At 51.7% G+C, this 21722-nt stretch overlaps 2 protein-coding genes across 3 annotated transcripts in view; one reads left to right on the forward strand and one right to left on the reverse strand.

The window, feature by feature from the left end:
- snapc4 (small nuclear RNA activating complex, polypeptide 4) overlaps positions 1–2728 on the forward strand; it is a 53973-nt gene extending 51245 nt beyond the window's left edge. The window contains exons 20-21 of the mRNA XM_072432864.1: positions 910–1813; positions 2430–2728. Of these exons, the coding sequence (XP_072288965.1) occupies positions 910–1813; positions 2430–2632 (1107 nt within the window). The 3' untranslated portion in view covers positions 2633–2728. The remainder of the gene's footprint in view (positions 1–909; positions 1814–2429) is intronic.
- A 10-nt stretch (positions 2729–2738) lies between these two features.
- On the reverse strand, positions 2739–19358 carry entr1 (endosome associated trafficking regulator 1). Of its 2 annotated transcripts, none has more exons than XM_072432867.1 (9): positions 19263–19358; positions 14054–14190; positions 7452–7534; positions 6986–7175; positions 6830–6903; positions 6461–6572; positions 4430–4492; positions 3539–3678; positions 2739–3424 (listed from the first exon to the last, which is right to left on the reverse strand). In XM_072432867.1, the coding sequence occupies exons 1-9, from the start codon at positions 19306–19308 to the stop codon at positions 3346–3348; spliced, it is 924 nt and encodes a 307-aa protein (XP_072288968.1). In that variant the 5' UTR covers positions 19309–19358; the 3' UTR covers positions 2739–3345. The 2 variants fall into 2 exon arrangements, with proteins under 2 accessions (XP_072288968.1, XP_072288966.1); XM_072432865.1 differs by having other exon boundaries at positions 14048–14190.
- Positions 19359–21722: the final 2364 nt, after the last annotated feature.

Here is a 21722-nt window from a genome sequence, read left to right on the forward strand (position 1 = left end):
TCACAGGCGTCACAACAGGGACGGGAAGTGGCATCACAACAGGGACGGGAAGTGGCGTCACAACAGGGACGGGAAGTGGCATCACAACTGGGACAGGAAGTGGCATCACAACAGGGACAGGAAGTGGCATCACAACAAGGACGGGAAGTGGCATCACAGGCGTCACAACAGGGACAGGAAGTGGCATCACAACAGGGACGGGAAGTGGCATCACAACTGGGACAGGAAGTGGCATCACAACAGGGACAGGAAGTGGCATCACAACAGGGACGGGAAGTGGCATCACAACAGGGACGGGAAGTGGCGTCACAACAGGGACAGGAAGTGGCGTCACAACAGGGACGGGAAGTGGCATCACAACAGGGACGGGAAGTGGCGTCACAACAGGGACGGGAAGTGGCAGGAAGTGGCATCACAACAGGGACGGGAAGTGCCATCACAGGCGGGAAGTGGCGTCACAACAGGGATGGGAAGTGGCGTCACAACAGGGACGGGAAGTGGCGTCACAACAGGGACGGGAAGTGGCGTCACAACAGGGACGGGAAGTGGCGTCACAACAGGGACGGGAAGTGGCGTCACAACAGGGACGGGAAGTGGCGTCACAACAGGGACGGGAAGTGGCGTCACAACAGGGACGGGAAGTGGCGTCACAACAGGGACGGGAAGTGGCATCACAACAGGGACAGGAAGTGGCGTCACAGGCGTCACAACAGGGACGGGAAGTGACATCACACCGGGGATAGGAAGTGACATTACACCGAGGATAGGAAGTGACATTACACCGAGGATAGGAAGTGACATCACACTGGGGATAGGAGGAACAGGAAATGACATCACAATGTTCAGAAGAAATAAGAGTTAATTTCAGCTCTGAACTGGACTCTTAGAAATGTCTCTTCCGTTTTTCAGGTCGAAAAACTCAAACGTCTTTCCTCCGAGAAAAAACCCAGCCCCAAGCGTTGGAAAACCTCTACTTCCTTACCTCCTTCAGATGCCTCCTTACCTCCTTCTGATGCTTCCTTGCCGCCTTCTCTTGTCTTTTTGCCTCCTTTCCTTGCTTCCTTCTCTTCTCCTCTTTCAAACACATCTTTAAACCCCTCTAATGCCTCCTTCCCTCGACCCCTCACTCCCTTCCCTACTTCCCTCGCTCCCTTACTTCCTTCCCTTGCTCCCTCGTCTCCTTCCCTCACTCCCTTACCTTTTAACTTGCCACTACTTGTTTCCACTTCACCTCACGCTCCTTCTTTCACTTCTAATGCTTCCTTACCTCCTTCAGATCCATCCTTGCCTTGTTTCCTTGCTCCCTCGGTTCCTTCTCTCTTCTCTGTTGCTCAAACCAAACAAACTCCGCCCGTTTCTCAGAACTTTCCAGGCGTGGCATTGGCAGAGCTCTGTGATTGGCTGGGGGCCTCTCAGCTCGAGCAGAAGCAGGTTTCCCGTTGGCTGAGCGGCGAGGGGGGCGTAGCCGTGGAAGGGGGCGGAGCTCTGAAGCTGCCGTACCTACCACCGTTCGTGTGCAACCTCAAAGCGCTGAACGTGCTTCTGCAGAAGAGGGCGGAGCTGAGCCGGAATGCAGAAAAGCTTCTGTTCAAGATGGCGCCGACGAGAAGAAACGTCACGGTGAAGAATTGGCGGAGCGTGAGCCAATCGCCAGCTCCGAACGCTTCAGCAGCGCAGGAACAAGCCAATCAGAGCCCAGGAACCAGCAAAGAACCGACCACTCAGAGGCAAGAAGGAATAAAACCGGCCAATGAAACCTTGAGAACAAGAGAACCTGGCAACCTGACCAATCGGACAACAGGACACAAGTCAGGTGGGTCTGGAACTCCGGTTGATCCTTTAACTCCCGTTTAGTCCCTTAAATCAGTTCAGACCAAAATAACACATTTGATACAAACTATAAACAAAATAAATCCTCTTGTATTTTGTGAGTTCACAAACTTTAAGAATCCATCTTGTTTGGCTCCCGGTGGTAAACGGGCCAATCACAGAGCAGCATTGTATAAACAAACATGGCGGCGCCGACGGACTCGATTAGAAACTGCAGCAGAGCCGAGATGTTCTGACCCACTTTTACTGCCAGGAATAAAACTGACTTAAGCCTGAGTCTCCTGGGACTGGCTCCAGGGCGGGGCCCCCGCAACGCCCTGGTGTTGTGGGGGTTAAACTTGTTTCTGTTTTCATTGTAGAAAAAAGTTCAGTTTCATCTGGTTCATTGTCAATCTGAGAATTTAGACCTGGAACTCAGATATTTATACTATTCTGTGGTAAGCCCCGCCCACCGGTGTAAGTTTCTGTTGACAGATGAAACAACTGAACCATTTTCCACAATGGCCCCCTCCTGGACGAGGAACTACACCCACATGTTCTGTTTTCATTCTTTTCATTGGTTCTTATCTTATTTTAAAGTTGTAACTCTTTCTCTTCAGGCCCGTTGTCCAATCAGCAGCCAGCTCAGACGGAGGTGGAGCTAACAGAGGCAGTTCGTGAAATCGTGAGACAGCGTTTAGGCTCAAATCCCGCCCACCAGCTGCTCAAGGCGCGTTTCCAGTCAATCTTCACTCTGCCCGCCCTCCTGGCCTCGCTGCAGCCAATCACAGAGCAGCAGGAGGCAGAGGGGAGGGGACTTTAGACCTGGTTTATATTAAATACATGTCACATTGTGTAAATTATGTTTAAAAATGTTAATTGAACAAATAAAGATTTTTAATTTCATACAAATATCTTGTACAGATTCTTAAAAAATAAATCTGTAAAATGAATAAAACGTTCCAGTTTTTCAATAACTTTTTCTAAGAGAATTACAGAGCACCAGCCGCTCCGGAGGGGGACCAGCCGCTCCGGAGGGGGACCAGCCGCTCCGGAGGGGGACCAGCCGCTCCGGAGGGGGACCAGCCGCTCCGGAGGGGGACCAGCCGCTCCGGAGGGGGACCAGCCTACTTAGTCTTTAGTTGTTTAGTTGGTGATGCACAGGGGCAGCGGCACGAGCCACAGTTCCAAGTGCTTTAAAGTCAAGATGGTGAAAAAGAACTCTCTCTGGCCACTAGAGGCGCTGTGTGTTTGAACAGTTCAAAAATAATTTTGGAATAAAAAGGTGAATTCAAAGAGAATCTGACGTGTTTTCTTGTTCTACATGATTTCCTATACAGAGTATAATAACTTTAGTACTAATACAATGATTGCAGTTTGTGGTGTTTCTGTTTTAAACCAGATTCAAGTTCAGAGGACTCGAACCCACAACCTGTGAAGAAGAAATATATCAAACTGAAGGCAAACATGACCCAAGGCTTTGGCCATGATCTGGTCCCGGTCCTGGTCTTCAGGTCCCTTGTCCCAGACTCGGTCTCACACAGACGACATTCGGTCGATGGATTGTAACAGCTCCGACACAAACCTGAGCGACTCGGCCTCCGATAGAAGACGCCTGAAACATAAAGTGAAGAACCTCTCAGGATGAATGTAACACAGCTCTGGGTGTGTGTGTCTCATGGGGGTGTGTCTCATGGGGGTGTGTCTCATGGGGGTGTGTCTCTCATACCTGACACAGATCTGGGCGTGGCTCGTCGTCTCCTGAAGTTTCTCTGAAGCCGTCAAAGCGTTTTGTCTCATCGTTAAAACCAGCTCCGACTCTGAAGCTTTGAGGAGCGAGTTTTCAACCTGGACCTGCTCCAGACGGACCTGAAACAGAACCAGGACCAGGACCGGGTTTAGACCAGGACAAGGACCAGGACCGGGTTTAGACCCGGACCAGGACTAGGACCAGGACCGGGTTTAGACCAGGACCAGGACCAGGACCGGGTTTAGACCAGGACCAGGACCGGGACCGGGTTTAGACCAGGACCGGGTTTAGACCAGGACAAGGACCAGGACCGGGTTTAGACCCGGACCAGGACCAGGACCGGGTTTAGACCAGGACCAGGACCGGGACCGGGTTTAGACCAGGACCAGGACCGGGACCGGGTTTAGACCAGGACCAGGACCGGGTTTAGACCAGGACCGGGTTTAGACCAGGACAAGGACCAGGACCGGGTTTAGACCAGGACCGGGTTTAGACCAGGACAAGGACCAGGACCGGGTTTAGACCCGGACCAGGACTAGGACCAGGACCGGGTTTAGACCAGGACCAGGACCAGGACCGGGTTTAGACCAGGACCAGGACCGGGACCGGGTTTAGACCAGGACCGGGTTTAGACCAGGACAAGGACCAGGACCAGGTTTAGACCCGGACCAGGACTAGGACCAGGACCGGGTTTAGACCAGGACAAGGACCAGGACCAGGTTTAGACCCGGACCAGGACTAGGACCAGGACCGGGTTTAGACCCGGACCAGGACCAGGACCAGAACCGGGTTTAGACCAGGACCAGGACCGGGTTTAGACCCGGACCAGGACCAGGACCGGGAGCGGGTTTAGGTTTAGAGCAGATATACCTGGAGACCTTTGACCTCAGTCTTGAGCTTGGCCGCAGACGCCTCGGCCTTCAGCGCTCGCTTCTGTCAGAGTCAAACACAGAGTGAATCTTAAATCTTTGGTCTAGGTCACAGTTGACCCCTGAACTCACCGTCACAGTTGACCCCTGAACTCACCGTCACAGTTGACCCCTGAACTCACCGTCACAGTTGACCCCTGAACTCACCGTCACAGTTGACCCCTGAACTCACCGTCACAGTTGACCCCTGAACTCACCGTCACAGTTGACCCCTGAACTCACCGTCACAGTTGACCCCTGAACTCACCGTCACAGTTGACCCCTGAACTCACCGTCACAGTTGACCCCTGAACTCACCGTCACAGTTGACCCCTGAACTCACCGTCACAGTTGACCCCTGAACTCACCGTCACAGTTGACCCCTGAACTCACCGTCACAGTTGACCCCTGAACTCACCGTCACAGTTGACCCCTGAACTCACCGTCACAGTTGACCCCTGAACTCACCGTCACAGTTGACCCCTGAACTCACCGTCACAGTTGACCCCTGAACTCACCGTCACAGTTGACCCCTGAACTCACCGTCACAGTTGACCCCTGAACTCACCGTCACAGTTGACCCCTGAACTCACCGTCACAGTTGACCCCTGAACTCACCGTCACAGTTGACCCCTGAACTCACCGTCACAGTTGACCCCTGAACTCACCGTCACAGTTGACCCCTGAACTCACCGTCACAGTTGACCCCTGAACTCACCGTCACAGTTGACCCCTGAACTCACCGTCACAGTTGACCCCTGAACTCACCGTCACAGTTGACCCCTGAACTCACCGTCACAGTTGACCCCTGAACTCACCGTCACAGTTGACCCCTGAACTCACCGTCACAGTTGACCCCTGAACTCACCGTCACAGTTGACCCCTGAACTCACCGTCACAGTTGACCCCTGAACTCACCGTCACAGTTGACCCCTGAACTCACCGTCACAGTTGACCCCTGAACTCACCGTCACAGTTGACCCCTGAACTCACCGTCACAGTTGACCCCTGAACTCACCGTCACAGTTGACCCCTGAACTCACCGTCACAGTTGACCCCTGAACTCACCGTCACAGTTGACCCCTGAACTCACCGTCACAGTTGACCCCTGAACTCACCGTCACAGTTGACCCCTGAACTCACCGTCACAGTTGACCCCTGAACTCACCGTCACAGTTGACCCCTGAACTCACCGTCACAGTTGACCCCTGAACTCACCGTCACAGTTGACCCCTGAACTCACCGTCACAGTTGACCCCTGAACTCACCGTCACAGTTGACCCCTGAACTCACCGTCACAGTTGACCCCTGAACTCACCGTCACAGTTGACCCCTGAACTCACCGTCACAGTTGACCCCTGAACTCACCGTCACAGTTGACCCCTGAACTCACCGTCACAGTTGACCCCTGAACTCACCGTCACAGTTGACCCCTGAACTCACCGTCACAGTTGACCCCTGAACTCACCGTCACAGTTGACCCCTGAACTCACCGTCACAGTTGACCCCTGAACTCACCGTCACAGTTGACCCCTGAACTCACCGTCACAGTTGACCCCTGAACTCACCGTCACAGTTGACCCCTGAACTCACCGTCACAGTTGACCCCTGAACTCACCGTCACAGTTGACCCCTGAACTCACCGTCACAGTTGACCCCTGAACTCACCGTCACAGTTGACCCCTGAACTCACCGTCACAGTTGACCCCTGAACTCACCGTCACAGTTGACCCCTGAACTCACCGTCACAGTTGACCCCTGAACTCACCGTCACAGTTGACCCCTGAACTCACCGTCACAGTTGACCCCTGAACTCACCGTCACAGTTGACCCCTGAACTCACCGTCACAGTTGACCCCTGAACTCACCGTCACAGTTGACCCCTGAACTCACCGTCACAGTTGACCCCTGAACTCACCGTCACAGTTGACCCCTGAACTCACCGTCACAGTTGACCCCTGAACTCACCGTCACAGTTGACCTCTGAACTCACCGTCATCAGCTTCAGGTTCTGCTCCACAGACTGAACCATAGTCTCCAAGTCCAGCGCCTCCTGCTGGTCACGTCTGCGCCACTGCAGAAGCTCCGCCCTCAACTGCTCCGCCCTGAGGCACACAAAGGGTTAAAGGTCAGCACTAGATCATGTGGAATCGGGACGGAAGTTACAGAATCCAATATGGCGGGTCGGGGACAAGAGGGTCAGGGGTTGGGGGTTATAGGTTAGGGTTCCTGCCCCATACCCGCTCCAGACCCGCCCCACAGACCCGCCCCCGCACCGCCCCACAGACCCTCCCCTGCCCCGCCCCACACACCCGCCCCACGGACCCTCCCCTGCCCCGCCCCACACACCCGCCCCACAGACCTGTCCTGCTCCCTCAGTGAGCGCTCTCTCAGTTCTCTGATGCTTTTCTTCAGTTCTTCATTTTCTTGTTTCACCTGAAAAACAGATTCATTTAAGTTCAAACTTTTGTCGTTTGAGATTTGGTCAAAAGAATTTGGTGAAGTTTGAGTCTGAGACCTTCTGTAGACCGGGACCGGGACCGGGACCGGGTCTGGGACCGGGACCGGGACCGGGACCGGGACCGGGTCTGGGACCGGGACCGGGACCGGGACCGGGACCGGGTCTGGACTCTGGCTCTAAAACAGACGTCTCATCGTCGCCTTCATAGCTCCGCCTTGAGTCCTCATCGTCAGGGCGTGAGTCGAACCTGCCAATCACAGCACAGACTTACAGCAGCCAATCACAGCACAGACTTACAGCAGCCAATCACAGCACAGACTTACAGCAGCCAATCACAGCACAGACTTACGTTACACTTGTACCTAAGAAACTGGATTATTTTATATTTTGAACTTCCTGAAGCGTTTGCTCTGTCTCCATGGCGACGCTGCTCTGTCTCCATGGCGACGCTGCTCTGTCTCCATGGCGACGCTGCTCTGTCTCCATGGCGACGCTGACCTGAGCAGTAAAAGAGTCCACAAACCTCGTGACCTCTTCTTCCTCTTCTGCACAGAGTGACCCCGCCCTAACTCCGCCTCCTGATGCCCAGCCACGCCCATACGCCCCCTAAAGGACACAGGACATTACAGAGACATTGAATCAGAACATTGTCCCTCTCTGTGGTGGTCTCTGTCCCTCTCTGTGGTGGTCTCTGTCCCTTCTCCCTCTCTGTGGTGGTCTCTGTCCCTCTCTGTGGTGGTCTCTGTCCCTCTCTGTGGTGGTCTCTGTCCCTCTCTGTGGTGGTCTCTGTCCCCCTCTGTGGTGGTCTCTGTCCCCCTCTGTGGTGGTCTCTGTCCCCCTCTGTGGTGGTCTCTGTCCCTCTCTGTGGTGGTCTCTGTCCCTCTCTGTGGTGGTCTCTGTCCCCCTCTGTCGTGGTCTCTGTCCCTCTCTGTGGTGGTCTCTGTCCCTCTCCCTCTCTGTGGTGGTCTCTGTCCCTCTCTGTGGTGGTCTCTGTCCCTCTCTGTGGTGGTCTCTGTCCCTCTCTGTGGTGGTCTCTGTCCCTCTCTGTGGTGGTCTCTGTCCCTCTCTGAGGTGGTCTCTGTCCCTCTCTGTGGTGGTCTCTGTCCCTTCTCCCTCTCTGTGGTGGTCTCTGTCCCTCTCTGTGGTGGTCTCTGTCCCCCTCTGTGGTGGTCTCTGTCCCCCTCTGTGGTGGTCTCTGTCCCTCTCTGTGGTGGTCTCTGTCCCCCTCTGTGGTGGTCTCTGTCCCCCTCTGTCGTGGTCTCTGTCCCTCTCTGTGGTGGTCTCTGTCCCTATCTGTGGTGGTCTCTGTCCCTCTCTGTGGTGGTCTCTGTCCCTCTCTGTGGTGGTCTCTGTCCCTCTCTGTGGTGGTCTCTGTCCCCCTCTGTCGTGGTCTCTGTCCCTCTCTGTGGTGGTCTCTGTCCCCCTCTGTCGTGGTCTCTGTCCCTCTCTGTGGTGGTCTCTGTCCCTCTCTGTGGTGGTCTCTGTCCCTTCTCCCTCTCTGTGGTGGTCTCTGTCCCTCTCTGTGGTGGTCTCTGTCCCTCTCTGTGGTGGTCTCTGTCCCCCTCTGTCGTGGTCTCTGTCCCTCTCTGTCCCTCTCTGTGGTGGTCTCTGTCCCTCTCTGTGGTGGTCTCTGTCCCTTCTCCCTCTCTGTGGTGGTCTCTGTCCCTCTCTGTGGTGGTTTCTGTCCCTCTCTGTGGTGGTCTCTGTCCCTCTCTGTCCCTCTCTGTCGTGGTCTCTGTCCCTCTCTGTGGTGGTCTCTGTCCCTTCTCCCTCTCTGTGGTGGTCTCTGTCCCTCTCTGTGGTGGTCTCTGTCCCTCTCTGTGGTGGTCTCTGTCCCTCTCTGTGGTGGTCTCTGTCCCCCTCTGTGGTGGTCTCTGTCCCCCTCTGTGGTGGTCTCTGTCCCTCTCTGTGGTGGTCTCTGTCCCTCTCTGTGGTGGTCTCTGTCCCCCTCTGTCGTGGTCTCTGTCCCTCTCTGTGGTGGTCTCTGTCCCTCTCCCTCTCTGTGGTGGTCTCTGTCCCTCTCTGTGGTGGTCTCTGTCCCTCTCTGTGGTGGTCTCTGTCCCTTATCCCTCTCTGTGGTTGTCTCTGTCCCTCTCTGTGGTGGTCTCTGTCCCTCTCTGTGGTGGTCTCTGTCCCTCTCTGAGGTGGTCTCTGTCCCTCTCTGTGGTGGTCTCTGTCCCTTCTCCCTCTCTGTGGTGGTCTCTGTCCCTCTCTGTGGTGGTCTCTGTCCCCCTCTGTGGTGGTCTCTGTCCCTCTCTGTGGTGGTCTCTGTCCCCCTCTGTGGTGGTCTCTGTCCCCCTCTGTCGTGGTCTCTGTCCCTCTCTGTGGTGGTCTCTGTCCCTATCTGTGGTGGTCTCTGTCCCTATCTGTGGTGGTCTCTGTCCCTCTCTGTGGTGGTCTCTGTCCCTCTCTGTGGTGGTCTCTGTCCCCCTCTGTCGTGGTCTCTGTCCCTCTCTGTGGTGGTCTCTGTCCCCCTCTGTCGTGGTCTCTGTCCCTCTCTGTGGTGGTCTCTGTCCCTCTCTGTGGTGGTCTCTGTCCCTTCTCCCTCTCTGTGGTGGTCTCTGTCCCTCTCTGTGGTGGTCTCTGTCCCTCTCTGTGGTGGTCTCTGTCCCCCTCTGTCGTGGTCTCTGTCCCTCTCTGTCCCTCTCTGTGGTGGTCTCTGTCCCTCTCTGTGGTGGTCTCTGTCCCTTCTCCCTCTCTGTGGTGGTCTCTGTCCCTCTCTGTGGTGGTTTCTGTCCCTCTCTGTGGTGGTCTCTGTCCCTCTCTGTCCCTCTCTGTCGTGGTCTCTGTCCCTCTCTGTGGTGGTCTCTGTCCCTTATCCCTCTTTGTGGTGGTCTCTGTCCCTTATCCCTCTCTGTCGTGGTCTCTGTCCCTCTCTGTGGTGGTCTCTGTCCCTCTCTGTGGTGGTCTCTGTCCCTCTCTGTGGTGGTCTCTGTCCCTCTCTGTAGTGGTCTCTGTCCCTCTCTGTGGTGGTCTCTGTCCCTCTCTGTGGTGGTCTCTGTCCCTTATCCCTCTCTGTGGTGGTCTCTGTCCCTTATCCCTCTCTGTGGTGGTCTCTGTCCCCCTCTGTGGTGGTCTCTGTCCCCCTCTGTGGTGGTCTCTGTCCCTCTCTGTAGTGGTCTCTGTCCCTCTCTGTGGTGGTCTCTGTCCCTCTCTGTGGTGGTCTCTGTCCCTTATCCCTCTCTGTGGTGGTCTCTGTCCCCCTCTGTCGTGGTCTCTGTCCCTCTCTGTGGTGGTCTCTGTCCCTTATCCCTCTCTGTGGTGGTCTCTGTCCCCCTCTGTCGTGGTCTCTGTCCCTCTCTGTGGTGGTCTCTGTCCCTTATCCCTCTCTGTGGTGGTCTCTGTCCCTCTCTGTGGTGGTCTCTGTCCCTTATCCCTCTCTGTGGTGGTCTCTGTCCCTCTCTGTGGTGGTCTCTGTCCCTCTCTGTGGTGGTCTCTGTCCCTCTCTGTGGTGGTCTCTGTCCCTTATCCCTCTCTGTGGTGGTCTCTGTCCCTCTCTGTGGTGGTCTCTGTCCCTCTCTGTGGTGGTCTCTGTCCCTCTCTGTGGTGGTCTCTGTCCCTTATCCCTCTCTGTGGTGGTCTCTGTCCCCCTCTGTGGTGGTCTCTGTCCCTCTCTGTGGTGGTCTCTGTCCCTCTCTGTGGTGGTCTCTGTCCCTCTCTGTGGTGGTCTCTGTCCCTCTCTGTGGTGGTCTCTGTCCCTTATCCCTCTCTGTGGTGGTCTCTGTCCCCCTCTGTGGTGGTCTCTGTCCCTCTCTGTGGTGGTCTCTGTCCCTCTCTGTCCCTCTCTGTGGTGGTCTCTGTCCCTCTCTGTGGTGGTCTCTGTCCCTCTCTGTGGTGGTCTCTGTCCCCCTCTGTCGTGTTCTCTGTCCCTCTCTGTGGTGGTCTCTGTCCCTCTCTGTGGTGGTCTCTGTCCCTCTCTGTGGTGGTCTCTGCCCCTCTCTGCGGTGGTCTATGTCCCTCTCTGTCCCTCTCTGTGGTGGTCTCTGTCCCTCTCTGTGGTGGTCTCTGCCCCTCTCTGCGGTGGTCTATGTCCCTCTCTGTCCCTCTCTGCGGTGGTCTCTGTCCCTTCTCCCTCTCTGTGGTGGTCTCCGTCCCTCTCTGTCCCTCTCTGTGGTGGTCTCTGTCCCTCTCTGTGGTGGTTTCTGTCCCTCTCACTGGTGGTCTCTGTCCCTCTCTGTCGTGGTCTCTGTCCCTCTCTGTGGTGGTCTCTGTCTCTTATCCCTCTCTGTGGTGGTCTCTGTCCCCCTCTGTCGTGGTCTCTGTCCCTCTCTGTGGTGGTCTCTGTCCCTCTCTGTGGTGGTCTCTGTCCCTCTCTGTGGTGGTCTCTGTCCCTTATCCCTCTCTGTGGTGGTCTCTGTCCCCCTCTGTGGTGGTCTCTGTCCCCCTCTGTGGTGGTCTCTGTCCCCCTCTGTGGTGGTCTCTGTCCCCCTCTGTGGTGGTCTCTGTCCCCCTCTGTGGTGGTCTCTGTCCCTCTCTGTGGTGGTCTCTGTCCCTCTCTGTGGTGGTCTCTGTCCCTCTCTGTGGTGGTCTCTGTCCCTTATCCCTCTCTGTGGTGGTCTCTGTCCCTCTCTGTGGTGGTCTCTGTCCCTCTCTGTGGTGGTCTCTGTCCCTCTCTGTGGTGGTCTCTGTCCCTTATCCCTCTCTGTGGTGGTCTCTGTCCCTCTCTGTGGTGGTCTCTGTCCCTTATCCCTCTCTGTGGTGGTCTCTGTCCCTCTCTGTGGTGGTCTCTGTCCCTTATCCCTCTCTGTGGTGGTCTCTGTCCCTCTCTGTGGTGGTCTCTGTCCCTTATCCCTCTCTGTGGTGGTCTCTGTCCCTCTCTGTGGTGGTCTCTGTCCCTCTCTGTGGTGGTCTCTGTCCCTTATACCTCTCTGTGGTGGTCTCTGTCCCTCTCTGTGGTGGTCTCTGTCCCTCTCTGTGGTGGTCTCTGTCCCTCTCTGTGGTGGTCTCTGTCCCTTATCCCTCTCTGTGGTGGTCTCTGTCCCCCTCTGTGGTGGTCTCTGTCCCTCTCTGTGGTGGTCTCTGTCCCTCTCTGTGGTGGTCGCTGTCCCTCTCTGTGGTGGTCTCTGTCCCTCTCTGTGGTGGTCTCTGTCCCTTATCCCTCTCTGTGGTGGTCTCTGTCCCCCTCTGTCGTGGTCTCTGTCCCTCTCTGTGGTGGTCTCTGTCCCTTATCCCTCTCTGTGGTGGTCTCTGTCCCTTATCCCTCTCTGTGGTGGTCTCTGTCCCCCTCTGTCGTGGTCTCTGTCCCTCTCTGTCGTGGTCTCTGTCCCTCTCTGTGGTGGTCTCTGTCCCTCTCTGTGGTGGTCTCTGCCCCTCTCTGCGGTGGTCTATGTCCCTCTCTGTCCCTCTCTGTGGTGGTCTCTGTCCCTCTCTGTGGTGGTCTCTGTCCCTTCTCCCTCTCTGTGGTGGTCTCCGTCCCTCTCTGTCCCTCTCTGTGGTGGTCTCTGTCCCTCTCTGTGGTGGTTTCTGTCCCTCTCTGTGGTGGTCTCTGTCCCTCTCTGTCCCTCTCTGTGGTGGTCTCTGTCCCTCTCTGTCGTGGTCTCTGTCCCTCTCTGTGGTGGTCTCTGTCCCTTATCCCTCTTTGTGGTGGTCTCTGTCCCTTATCCCTCTCTGTCGTGGTCTCTGTCCCTATCTGTGGTGGTCTCTGTCCCTCTCTGTGGTGGTCTCTGTCCCTCTCTGTGGTGGTCTCTGTCCCTTCTCCCTCTCTGTGGTGGTCTCTGTCCCTCTCTGTGGTGGTCTCTGTCCCTCTCTGTGGTGGTCTCTGTCCCCCTCTGTCGTGGTCTCTGTCCCTCTCTGTGGTGGTCTCTGTCCCTCTCTGTCCCTCTCTGTGGTGGTCTCTGTCCCTCTCTGTGGTGGTCTCTGCCCCTCTCTGCGGTGGTCTATGTCCCTCTCTGTCCCTCTCTGTGGTGGTCTCTGTCCCTCTCTGTGGTGGTCTCTGTCCCTTCTCCCTCTCTGTGGTGGTCTCCGTCCCTCTCTGTCCCTCTCTGTGGTGGTCTCTGTCCATCTCTGTGGTGGTTTCTGTCCCTCTCTGTGGTGGTCTCTGTCCCTCTCTGTCCCTCTCTGTGGTGGTCTCTGTCCCTCTCTGTCGTGGTCTCTGTCCCTCTCTGTGGTGGTCTCTGTCCCTTATCCCTCTCTGTGGTGGTCTCTGTCCCTCTCTGTGGTGGTCTCTGTCCCTTATCCCTCTCTGTGGTGGTCTCTGTCCCTCTCTGTGGTGGTTTCTGTCCCTCTCTGTGGTGGTCTCTGTCCCTCTCTGTCCCTCTCTGTGGTGGTCTCTGTCCCTCTCTGTCGTGGTCTCTGTCCCTCTCTGTGGTGGTCTCTGTCCCTTATCCCTCTTTGTGGTGGTCTCTGTCCCTTATCCCTCTCTGTCGTGGTCTCTGTCCCTATCTGTGGTGGTCTCTGTCCCTCTCTGTGGTGGTCTCTGTCCCTCTCTGTGGTGGTCTCTGTCCCTTCTCCCTCTCTGTGGTGGTCTCTGTCCCTCTCTGTGGTGGTCTCTGTCCCTCTCTGTGGTGGTCTCTGTCCCCCTCTGTCGTGGTCTCTGTCCCTCTCTGTGGTGGTCTCTGTCCCTCTCTGTCCCTCTCTGTGGTGGTCTCTGTCCCTCTCTGTGGTGGTCTCTGCCCCTCTCTGCGGTGGTCTATGTCCCTCTCTGTCCCTCTCTGTGGTGGTCTCTGTCCCTCTCTGTGGTGGTCTCTGTCCCTTCTCCCTCTCTGTGGTGGTCTCCGTCCCTCTCTGTCCCTCTCTGTGGTGGTCTCTGTCCATCTCTGTGGTGGTTTCTGTCCCTCTCTGTGGTGGTCTCTGTCCCTCTCTGTCCCTCTCTGTGGTGGTCTCTGTCCCTCTCTGTCGTGGTCTCTGTCCCTCTCTGTGGTGGTCTCTGTCCCTTATCCCTCTCTGTGGTGGTCTCTGTCCCTCTCTGTGGTGGTCTCTGTCCCTTATCCCTCTCTGTGGTGGTCTCTGTCCCTCTCTGTGGTGGTCTCTGTCCCTCTCTGTGGTGGTCTCTGTCCCTCTCTGTGGTGGTCTCTGTCCCTCTCTGTGGTGGTCTCTCTCTGGTCCAGAGAAAAGTCACAGTCCGACGTCTGAAACAGAAAACACCTCATCAAACTGAACTCATCACCACAGAAACTGCACCTGCACCTGCTCCTGGTCCTGCTCCTGGTCCTGGTCCTGGTCCTGGTCCTGGTCCTGGTCCTGGTCCGGGTCCTTGGATCGGAGGAACTGTTTGAAGGAGAACGGATTCTGATCTTCCTCCTTCAGAACCTCCTCCTCTTCATCTGGAACACAAAAGATCCGGTTTATTCCCGGTTTAGACCCGTTTTAGTCCTGCTTTAGTCCTGCTTTAGTCCTGGTTTAGTCCTGGTTTAGTCCTTTTTTAGTCCTGCTTTAGTCCTGCTTTAGTCCTGGTTTAGTCCTGGTTTAGTCCTTTTTTAGTCCTTTTTTAGTCCTGGTTTAGTCCTGGTTTAGTCCTTTTTTAGTCCTTTTTTAGTCCTTTTTTAGTTCTGGTTTGGTCCTGCTTTAGTCCTGGTTTAGTCCTGGTTTAGTCCTGGTTTAGTCCTTTTTTAGTCCTTTTTTTAGACCTGGTTTAGTTCTGGTTTGGACCTGGTTTAGTCCTGGTTTAGTCCTGGTTTAGTCCTGGTTTAGTCCTTTTTTAGTCCTTTTTTAGTCCTGGTTTAGTCCTGGTTTAGTCCTTTTTTAGTCCTGGTTTGGTCCTGCTTTAGTCCTGGTTTAGTCCTGGTTTAGTCCTGGTTTAGTCCTGGTTTAGTCCTTTTTTAGTCCTGCTTTAGTCCTGGTTTAGTCCTTTTTTAGTCCTTTTTTAGTCCTTTTTTAGTCCTGGTTTAGTCCTTTTTTAGTCCTTTTTTAGTCCTGGTTTAGTCCTTTTTTAGTCCTTTTTTAGTCCTTTTTTAGTCCTGGTTTGGTCCTGGTTTAGTCCTTTTTTAGTCCTGGTTTAGTCCTTTTTTAGTCCTGCTTTAGTCCTGGTTTAGTCCTGGTTTAGTCCTGGTTTAGTCCTTTTTTAGTCCTGCTTTAGTCCTGGTTTGGTCCTGGTTTAGTCCTGGTTTAGTCCTTTTTTAGTCCTGCTTTAGTCCTGCTTTAGTCCTGGTTTAGTCCTGGTTTAGTCCTGGTTTAGTCCTGCTTTAGTCCTGGTTTGGTCCTGGTTTAGTCCTTTTTTAGTCCTGCTTTAGTCCTGGTTTAGTCCTGGTTTAGTCCTGGTTTAGTCCTTTTTTAGTCCTGCTTTAGTCCTGGTTTGGTCCTGGTTTAGTCCTGGTTTAGTCCTGGTTTAGTCCTGCTTTAGTCCTGGTTTGGTCCTGGTTTGGTCCTGGTTTAGTCCTGGTTTAGTCCTGCTTTAGTCCTGGTTTAGTCCTGGTTTAGTCCTGGTTTAGTCCTTTTTTAGTCCTTTTTTAGTCCTGGTTTGGTCCTGGTTTAGTCCTGGTTTAGACCTGGTTTAGACCTGGTTTAGACCTGCTTTAGTCCTGGTTTAGTCCTGGTTTAGTCCTGGTTTAGTCCTTTTTTAGTCCTGCTTTAGTCCTGGTTTAGTCCTGGTTTAGTCCTTTTTTAGTCCTTTTTTAGTCCTTTTTTAGTCCTGGTTTAGTCCTTTTTTAGTCCTTTTTTAGTCCTGGTTTGGTCCTGCTTTAGTCCTGGTTTAGTCCTGGTTTAGTCCTGGTTTAGTCCTTTTTTAGTCCTTTTTTAGACCTGGTTTAGTTCTGGTTTGGACCTGGTTTAGTCCTGGTTTAGTCCTGATTTAGTCCTGGTTTAGACCTGGTTTAGACCTGGTTTAGACCTGCTTTAGTCCTGGTTTAGTCCTGGTTTAGTCCTTTTTTAGTCCTTTTTTAGTCCTGCTTTAGTCCTGGTTTAGTCCTGGTTTAGTCCTTTTTTAGTCCTTTTGTAGTCCTGGTTTAGTCCTGGTTTAGTCCTTTTTTAGTCCTTTTTTAGTCCTGGTTTGGTCCTGCTTTAGTCCTGGTTTAGTCCTGGTTTAGTCCTGGTTTAGTCCTTTTTTAGTCCTTTTTTAGTCCTGGTTTAGTCCTTTTTTAGTCCTTTTTTAGTCCTTTTTTAGTCCTTTTTTAGTCCTTTTTTAGTCCTGGTTTGGTCCTGGTTTAGTCCTTTTTTAGTCCTTTTTTAGTCCTGGTTTGGTCCTGCTTTAGTCCTGGTTTAGTCCTGGTTTAGTCCTGGTTTAGACCTGGTTTAGACCTGGTTTAGACCTGCTTTAGTCCTGGTTTAGTCCTGGTTTAGTCCTGGTTTAGTCCTTTTTTAGTCCTGCTTTAGTCCTGGTTTAGTCCTGGTTTAGTCCTTTTTTAGTCCTTTTGTAGTCCTGGTTTAGTCCTGGTTTAGTCCTTTTTTAGTCCTTTTTTAGTCCTGGTTTGGTCCTGCTTTAGTCCTGGTTTAGTCCTGGTTTAGTCCTTTTTTAGTCCTGGTTTAGTCCTTTTTTAGTCCTTTTTTAGTCCTTTTTTAGTCCTGGTTTGGTCCTGGTTTAGTCCTTTTTTAGTCCTTTTTTAGTCCTGGTTTGGTCCTGCTTTAGTCCTGGTTTAGTCCTGGTTTAGTCCTGGTTTAGTCCTGGTTTAGTCCTTTTTTAGTCCTGCTTTAGTCCTGGTTTAGTCCTGGTTTAGTCCTGGTTTAGTCCTGCTTTAGTCCTGGTTTGGTCCTGGTTTAGTCCTTTTTTAGTCCTTTTTTAGTCCTGGTTTGGACCTGCTTTAGTCCTGGTTTAGTCCTGGTTTAATCCTTTTTTAGTCCTGCTTTAGTCCTGCTTTAGTCCTGGTTTAGTCCTGGTTTAGTCCTGGTTTAGTCCTGGTTTAGTCCTGGTTTAGTCCTTTTTTAGTCCTGGTTTGGTCCTGGTTTAGTCCTGGTTTAGTCCTGGTTTAGTCCTGGTTTAGTCCTTTTTTAGTCCTGCTTTAGTCCTGGTTTGGTCCTGGTTTAGTCCTGGTTTAGTCCTGGTTTAGTCCTGCTTTAGTCCTGGTTTGGTCCTGGTTTAGTCCTTTTTTAGTCCTGCTTTAGTCCTGGTTTAGTCCTGGTTTAGTCCTGCTTTAGTCCTGGTTTAGTCCTGCTTTAGTCCTTTTTTAGTCCTGGTTTAGTCCTGGTTTAGTCCTTTTTTAGTCCTGCTTTAGTCCTGGTTTAGTCCTTTTTTAGTCCTGCTTTAGTCCTGGTTTAGTCCTGGTTTAGTCCTGCTTTAGTCCTGGTTTAGTCCTTTTTTAGTCCTGCTTTAGTCCTGGTTTAGTCCTGGTTTAGTCCTGGTTTGGTCCTGGTTTAGTCCTGGTTTAGTCCTGGTTTAGTCCTTTTTTAGTCCTGCTTTAGTCCTGCTTTAGTCCTGGTTTAGTCCTGGTTTGGTCCTGGTTTAGTCCTGGTTTAGTCCTTTTTTAGTCCTGCTTTAGTCCTGCTTTAGTCCTGGTTTAGTCCTGGTTTAGTCCTGGTTTAGTCCTGCTTTAGTCCTGCTTTAGTCCTGGTTTAGTCCTGGTTTAGTCCTGCTTTAGTCCTGGTTTGGTCCTGCTTTAGTCCTGGTTTGGTCCTGGTTTAGTCCTGGTTTAGTCCTTTTTTAGTCCTGCTTTAGTCCTGGTTTAGTCCTGGTTTGGTCAAGGTTTAGTCCTGGTTTAGTCCTGGTTTAGTCCTGCTTTAGTCCTGGTTTGGTCCTGGTTTGGTCCTGGTTTAGTCCTGGTTTAGTCCTTTTTTAGTCCTGCTTTAGTCCTGGTTTAGTCCTGGTTTAGTCCTGGTTTAGTCCTGGTTTAGTCCTGGTTTAGTCCTGGTTTAGTCCTGCTTTAGTCCTGGTTTGGTCCTGGTTTAGTCCTGGTTTAGTCCTTTTTTAGTCCTGCTTTAGTCCTGGTTTAGTCCTGCTTTAGTCCTGGTTTGGTCCTGGTTTAGTCCTGGTTTAGTCCTTTTTTAGTCCTGCTTTAGTCCTGGTTTGGTCCTGGTTTAGTCCTGGTTTAGTCCTGGTTTAGTCCTGCTTTAGTCCTGGTTTAGTCCTGGTTTAGTCCTTTTTTAGTCCTGCTTTAGTCCTGCTTTAGTCCTGGTTTGGTCCTGGTTTAGTCCTGGTTTAGTCCTGGTTTAGTCCTGGTTTAGTCCTGGTTTAGTCCTTTTTTAGTCCTGCTTTAGTCCTGGTTTGGTCCTGGTTTAGTCCTGGTTTAGTCCTGGTTTAGTCCTGCTTTAGTCCTGGTTTGGTCCTGGTTTAGTCCTTTTTTAGTCCTGCTTTAGTCCTGCTTTAGTCCTGGTTTAGTCCTGGTTTAGTCCTGCTTTAGTCCTGGTTTGGTCCTGGTTTAGTCCTGGTTTAGTCCTGGTTTAGTCCTGCTTTAGTCCTGGTTTGGTCCTGGTTTAGTCCTGGTTTAGTCCTTTTTTAGTCCTGCTTTAGTCCTGGTTTAGTCCTGGTTTAGTCCTGGTTTAGTCCTGGTTTAGTCCTTTTTTAGTCCTGCTTTAGTCCTGGTTTAGTCCTGGTTTGGTCCTGGTTTAGTCCTGGTTTAGTCCTGCTTTAGTCCTGGTTTGGTCCTGGTTTAGTCCTGGTTTAGTCCTTTTTTAGTCCTGCTTTAGTCCTGGTTTGGTCCTGGTTTAGTCCTGGTTTAGTCCTGGTTTAGTCCTGCTTTAGTCCTGGTTTAGTCCTGGTTTAGTCCTTTTTTAGTCCTGCTTTAGTCCTGCTTTAGTCCTGCTTTAGTCCTGGTTTGGTCCTGGTTTAGTCCTGGTTTAGTCCTGGTTTAGTCCTGGTTTAGTCCTGGTTTAGTCCTTTTTTAGTCCTGCTTTAGTCCTGGTTTGGTCCTGGTTTAGTCCTGGTTTAGTCCTGGTTTAGTCCTGCTTTAGTCCTGGTTTGGTCCTGGTTTAGTCCTTTTTTAGTCCTGCTTTAGTCCTGCTTTAGTCCTGGTTTAGTCCTTTTTTAGTCCTGCTTTAGTCCTGGTTTAGTCCTGGTTTAGTCCTGGTTTAGTCCTGCTTTAGTCCTGGTTTAGTCCTGGTTTAGTCCTGGTTTAGTCCTTTTTTAGTCCTGCTTTAGTCCTGGTTTAGTCCTGGTTTAGTCCTGGTTTAGTCCTTTTTTAGTCCTGCTTTAGTCCTGGTTTAGTCCTGGTTTAGTCCTGGTTTAGTCCTTTTTTAGTCCTGCTTTAGTCCTGGTTTAGTCCTGGTTTAGTCCTGGTTTAGTCCTTTTTTAGTCCTGCTTTAGTCCTGGTTTAGTCCTGGTTTAGTCCTTTTTTAGTCCTGGTTTAGTCCTGGTTTGGTCCTGGTTTAGTCCTGGTTTAGTCCTGGTTTAGTCCTTTTTTAGTCCTGCTTTAGTCCTGGTTTAGTCCTGGTTTAGTCCTTTTTTAGTCCTGGTTTAGTCCTGGTTTAGTCCTGGTTTAGTCCTGCTTTAGTCCTGCTTTAGTCCTGGTTTAGTCCTGGTCTTTAAACTGACCGTCAGTGATGATCAGAGTCTTGTGTTTGCTCCTGGCTCTGGACATGGTTCTGGTTCTGGTTCTGGTTCTGGTTCTGGTTCTGCCTGATCCGCGTCAGTCCGCCTTGTTGCTCCCGGAAGTGGCTCTGCACCACGTGACGCACGTCCTCTCTTCTCATTGGTTGTGGTCAAAGCAGAACGCTTCCGCACGCGCGCCCGGTCAAAGCGCTGCAGCCGAACTCACGGAACCAGAACCGAACCTGGACCAATCGCTGGACTCGGTGAGACAGTTCGGCACGTTACCGGACTCCTCTTGAGAAACCGGGTGTTTAGTGCCGGTGTTTGCGTGAGCCACAAAGAGCGTAAACAGAAGCGCGCGGTGGATTCTAACGCCGCGGCTGCAAAACTCGCGGAAACTCATGAAAACTGTTTGTGCCGAATTGTAGAGGGAGAAAGTGCGGTCCATTTTGCGTGATCCCGTCGGCGTCTGAGTCTGGGACATGTGGGACATCCTGTCACAACTGTTTAAGTTTAAAGTTTTAACACGGGGCCTGGTTTGTGTCAGTTTGAATGAAATTTTTTGACACTTTTGGAGGAAACTGAAAATCTGTGTCAGCATTCATTTAAAATCAGCAGATAATGACAAAATAATAATTTGATGTGTTTATATTTTTGTGTCAGTGCAAAAATGTCTGAGGAGGCTTCGCCCGAGGAGGGGCCCCCAACCCAGGACCAGGACCAGGACCAGGACCAGGACCAGGACCAGGACCAGGACCAGGACCAGAGCCAGTCCACTCTGCCTCTCTCTCAGGTGAGACCCTCAGGCCCTAACCTTTCGTTTTCATATTTTTTTTTTAAGGTAAGATATTTTTCAACTTTATAAACATTGAATAGAAACTTAGTAGAAAAAGCTTCAGTTGTTTCATCTGGACTCAGTTTGAAAAAATAGACGTTTCGACTCTCATCCAAGAGTCATTGTCAATAAAAGAATTTAGGTCGAGAACTCAGATATTAATACTGTTCTGTGGTAAGACCCGCCCATTGGGCGGAGCCTTCCTGAAGTAGAAAGAGTTGTTTGTTTCAACAGAAACTCCCCCTTGTATCTACCGAGCCTATTCAGAATCTTAATGGGCTATTAGAATCCTCTTTGTCTTTGTGAGACCCTGGCTCAACCACCCTGAGTACCTGATTAGCATCTAAATGTCCTTGTCCTGGTCCTCTACCTTTCCAGGGGTTCAGTATACCATTATAGATACCAGGAAGATTAAACCTTAGCCCTCCATTTCTGTTTAAAGAAGGTCTTTCTTTTTTAACAAAAATAGCTTCCTTGACTCCTCTTTCAAACCATCTTTTCTCCTGCTTAAAACCTTCACCTCACCGTCTTCAAACGAGTGATTAGAGGCTTCAAGATGGAGATGCAACAGGGACACGAAGTCCCTGTTTATTTTAAACCAGGAAACACTTTAAGACAAAAACTGGTTCATCCTAAGGACAAGTTGCCGACTCAAAAACAGAGCAATGTAGTTTATTCGATCCAATGCAGTGAAGAAAGCTGTAAAGAACGTTACATAGGTGAGACGAAACAGCCTCTACACAAGAGGCTCTATCAGCACAGAAGAAATACAAGTTCAGGACCTCAGAGCGCCGTGCATCTCCATCTTGAAGCCTCTAATCACTCGTTTGAAGACGGTGAGGTGAAGGTTTTAAGCAGGAGAAAAGATGGTTTGAAAGAGGAGTCAAGGAAGCTATTTTTGTTAAAAAAGAAAGACCTTCTTTAAACAGAAATGGAGGGCTAAGGTTTAATCTTCCTGGTATCTATAATGGGTTACTGAACCCCTGGAAAGGTAGAGGACCAGGACCAGGACATTCAGATGCTAATCAGGTCCTCAGGGTGGTTGAGCCAGGGTCTCACAAAGACAAAGAGGATTCTAATAGGCCATTAAAATTCTGAATAGGCTCGGTAGATACAAGGGGGAGTTTCTGTTGAAACAAACAACTCTTTCTACTTCAGGAGGCTCCGCCCAATGGGCGGGTCTTACCACAGAACAGTATTAATATCGGAGTTCTTGACCTAAATTCTTTTATTGACAATGACTCTTGGATGAAGTCGAAACGTCTATTTTTTCAAACTGAGTCCAGATGAAACAACTGAAGCTTTTTCTACTATGGAACACGCCTGGACCAATGAGGGATTACACCGACATTGAATAGAAACATGAAAAAATAAAGAAAACCAGAGAAAGTGACGAACTTAAATCAAAATCCTTCAAATCATCATGTGTGTGTGTGTGCGTGTATGTGTGTATGTGTATGTGTGTGTGTGTATGTGTGTATGTGTGTGTATGTGTGTGTGTGTATGTGTATGTGTGCGCGTGTGTGTGTGTGTGTGTGTGTGTGTGCGCGTGTGTGTATGTGTGTGTGTATGTGTGTATGTGTGTATGTGTGTGTGTGTATGTATCCATCCCATCTCCCCCATCTTTT

The sequence above is a fragment of the Eucyclogobius newberryi genome, unplaced genomic scaffold (assembly GCF_026437365.1).
Source record: "Eucyclogobius newberryi isolate DKJ021-1_F unplaced genomic scaffold, fEucNew1.0.hap1 SCAF_6, whole genome shotgun sequence".
Lineage (NCBI taxonomy): Eukaryota > Metazoa > Chordata > Actinopteri > Gobiiformes > Gobiidae > Eucyclogobius > Eucyclogobius newberryi.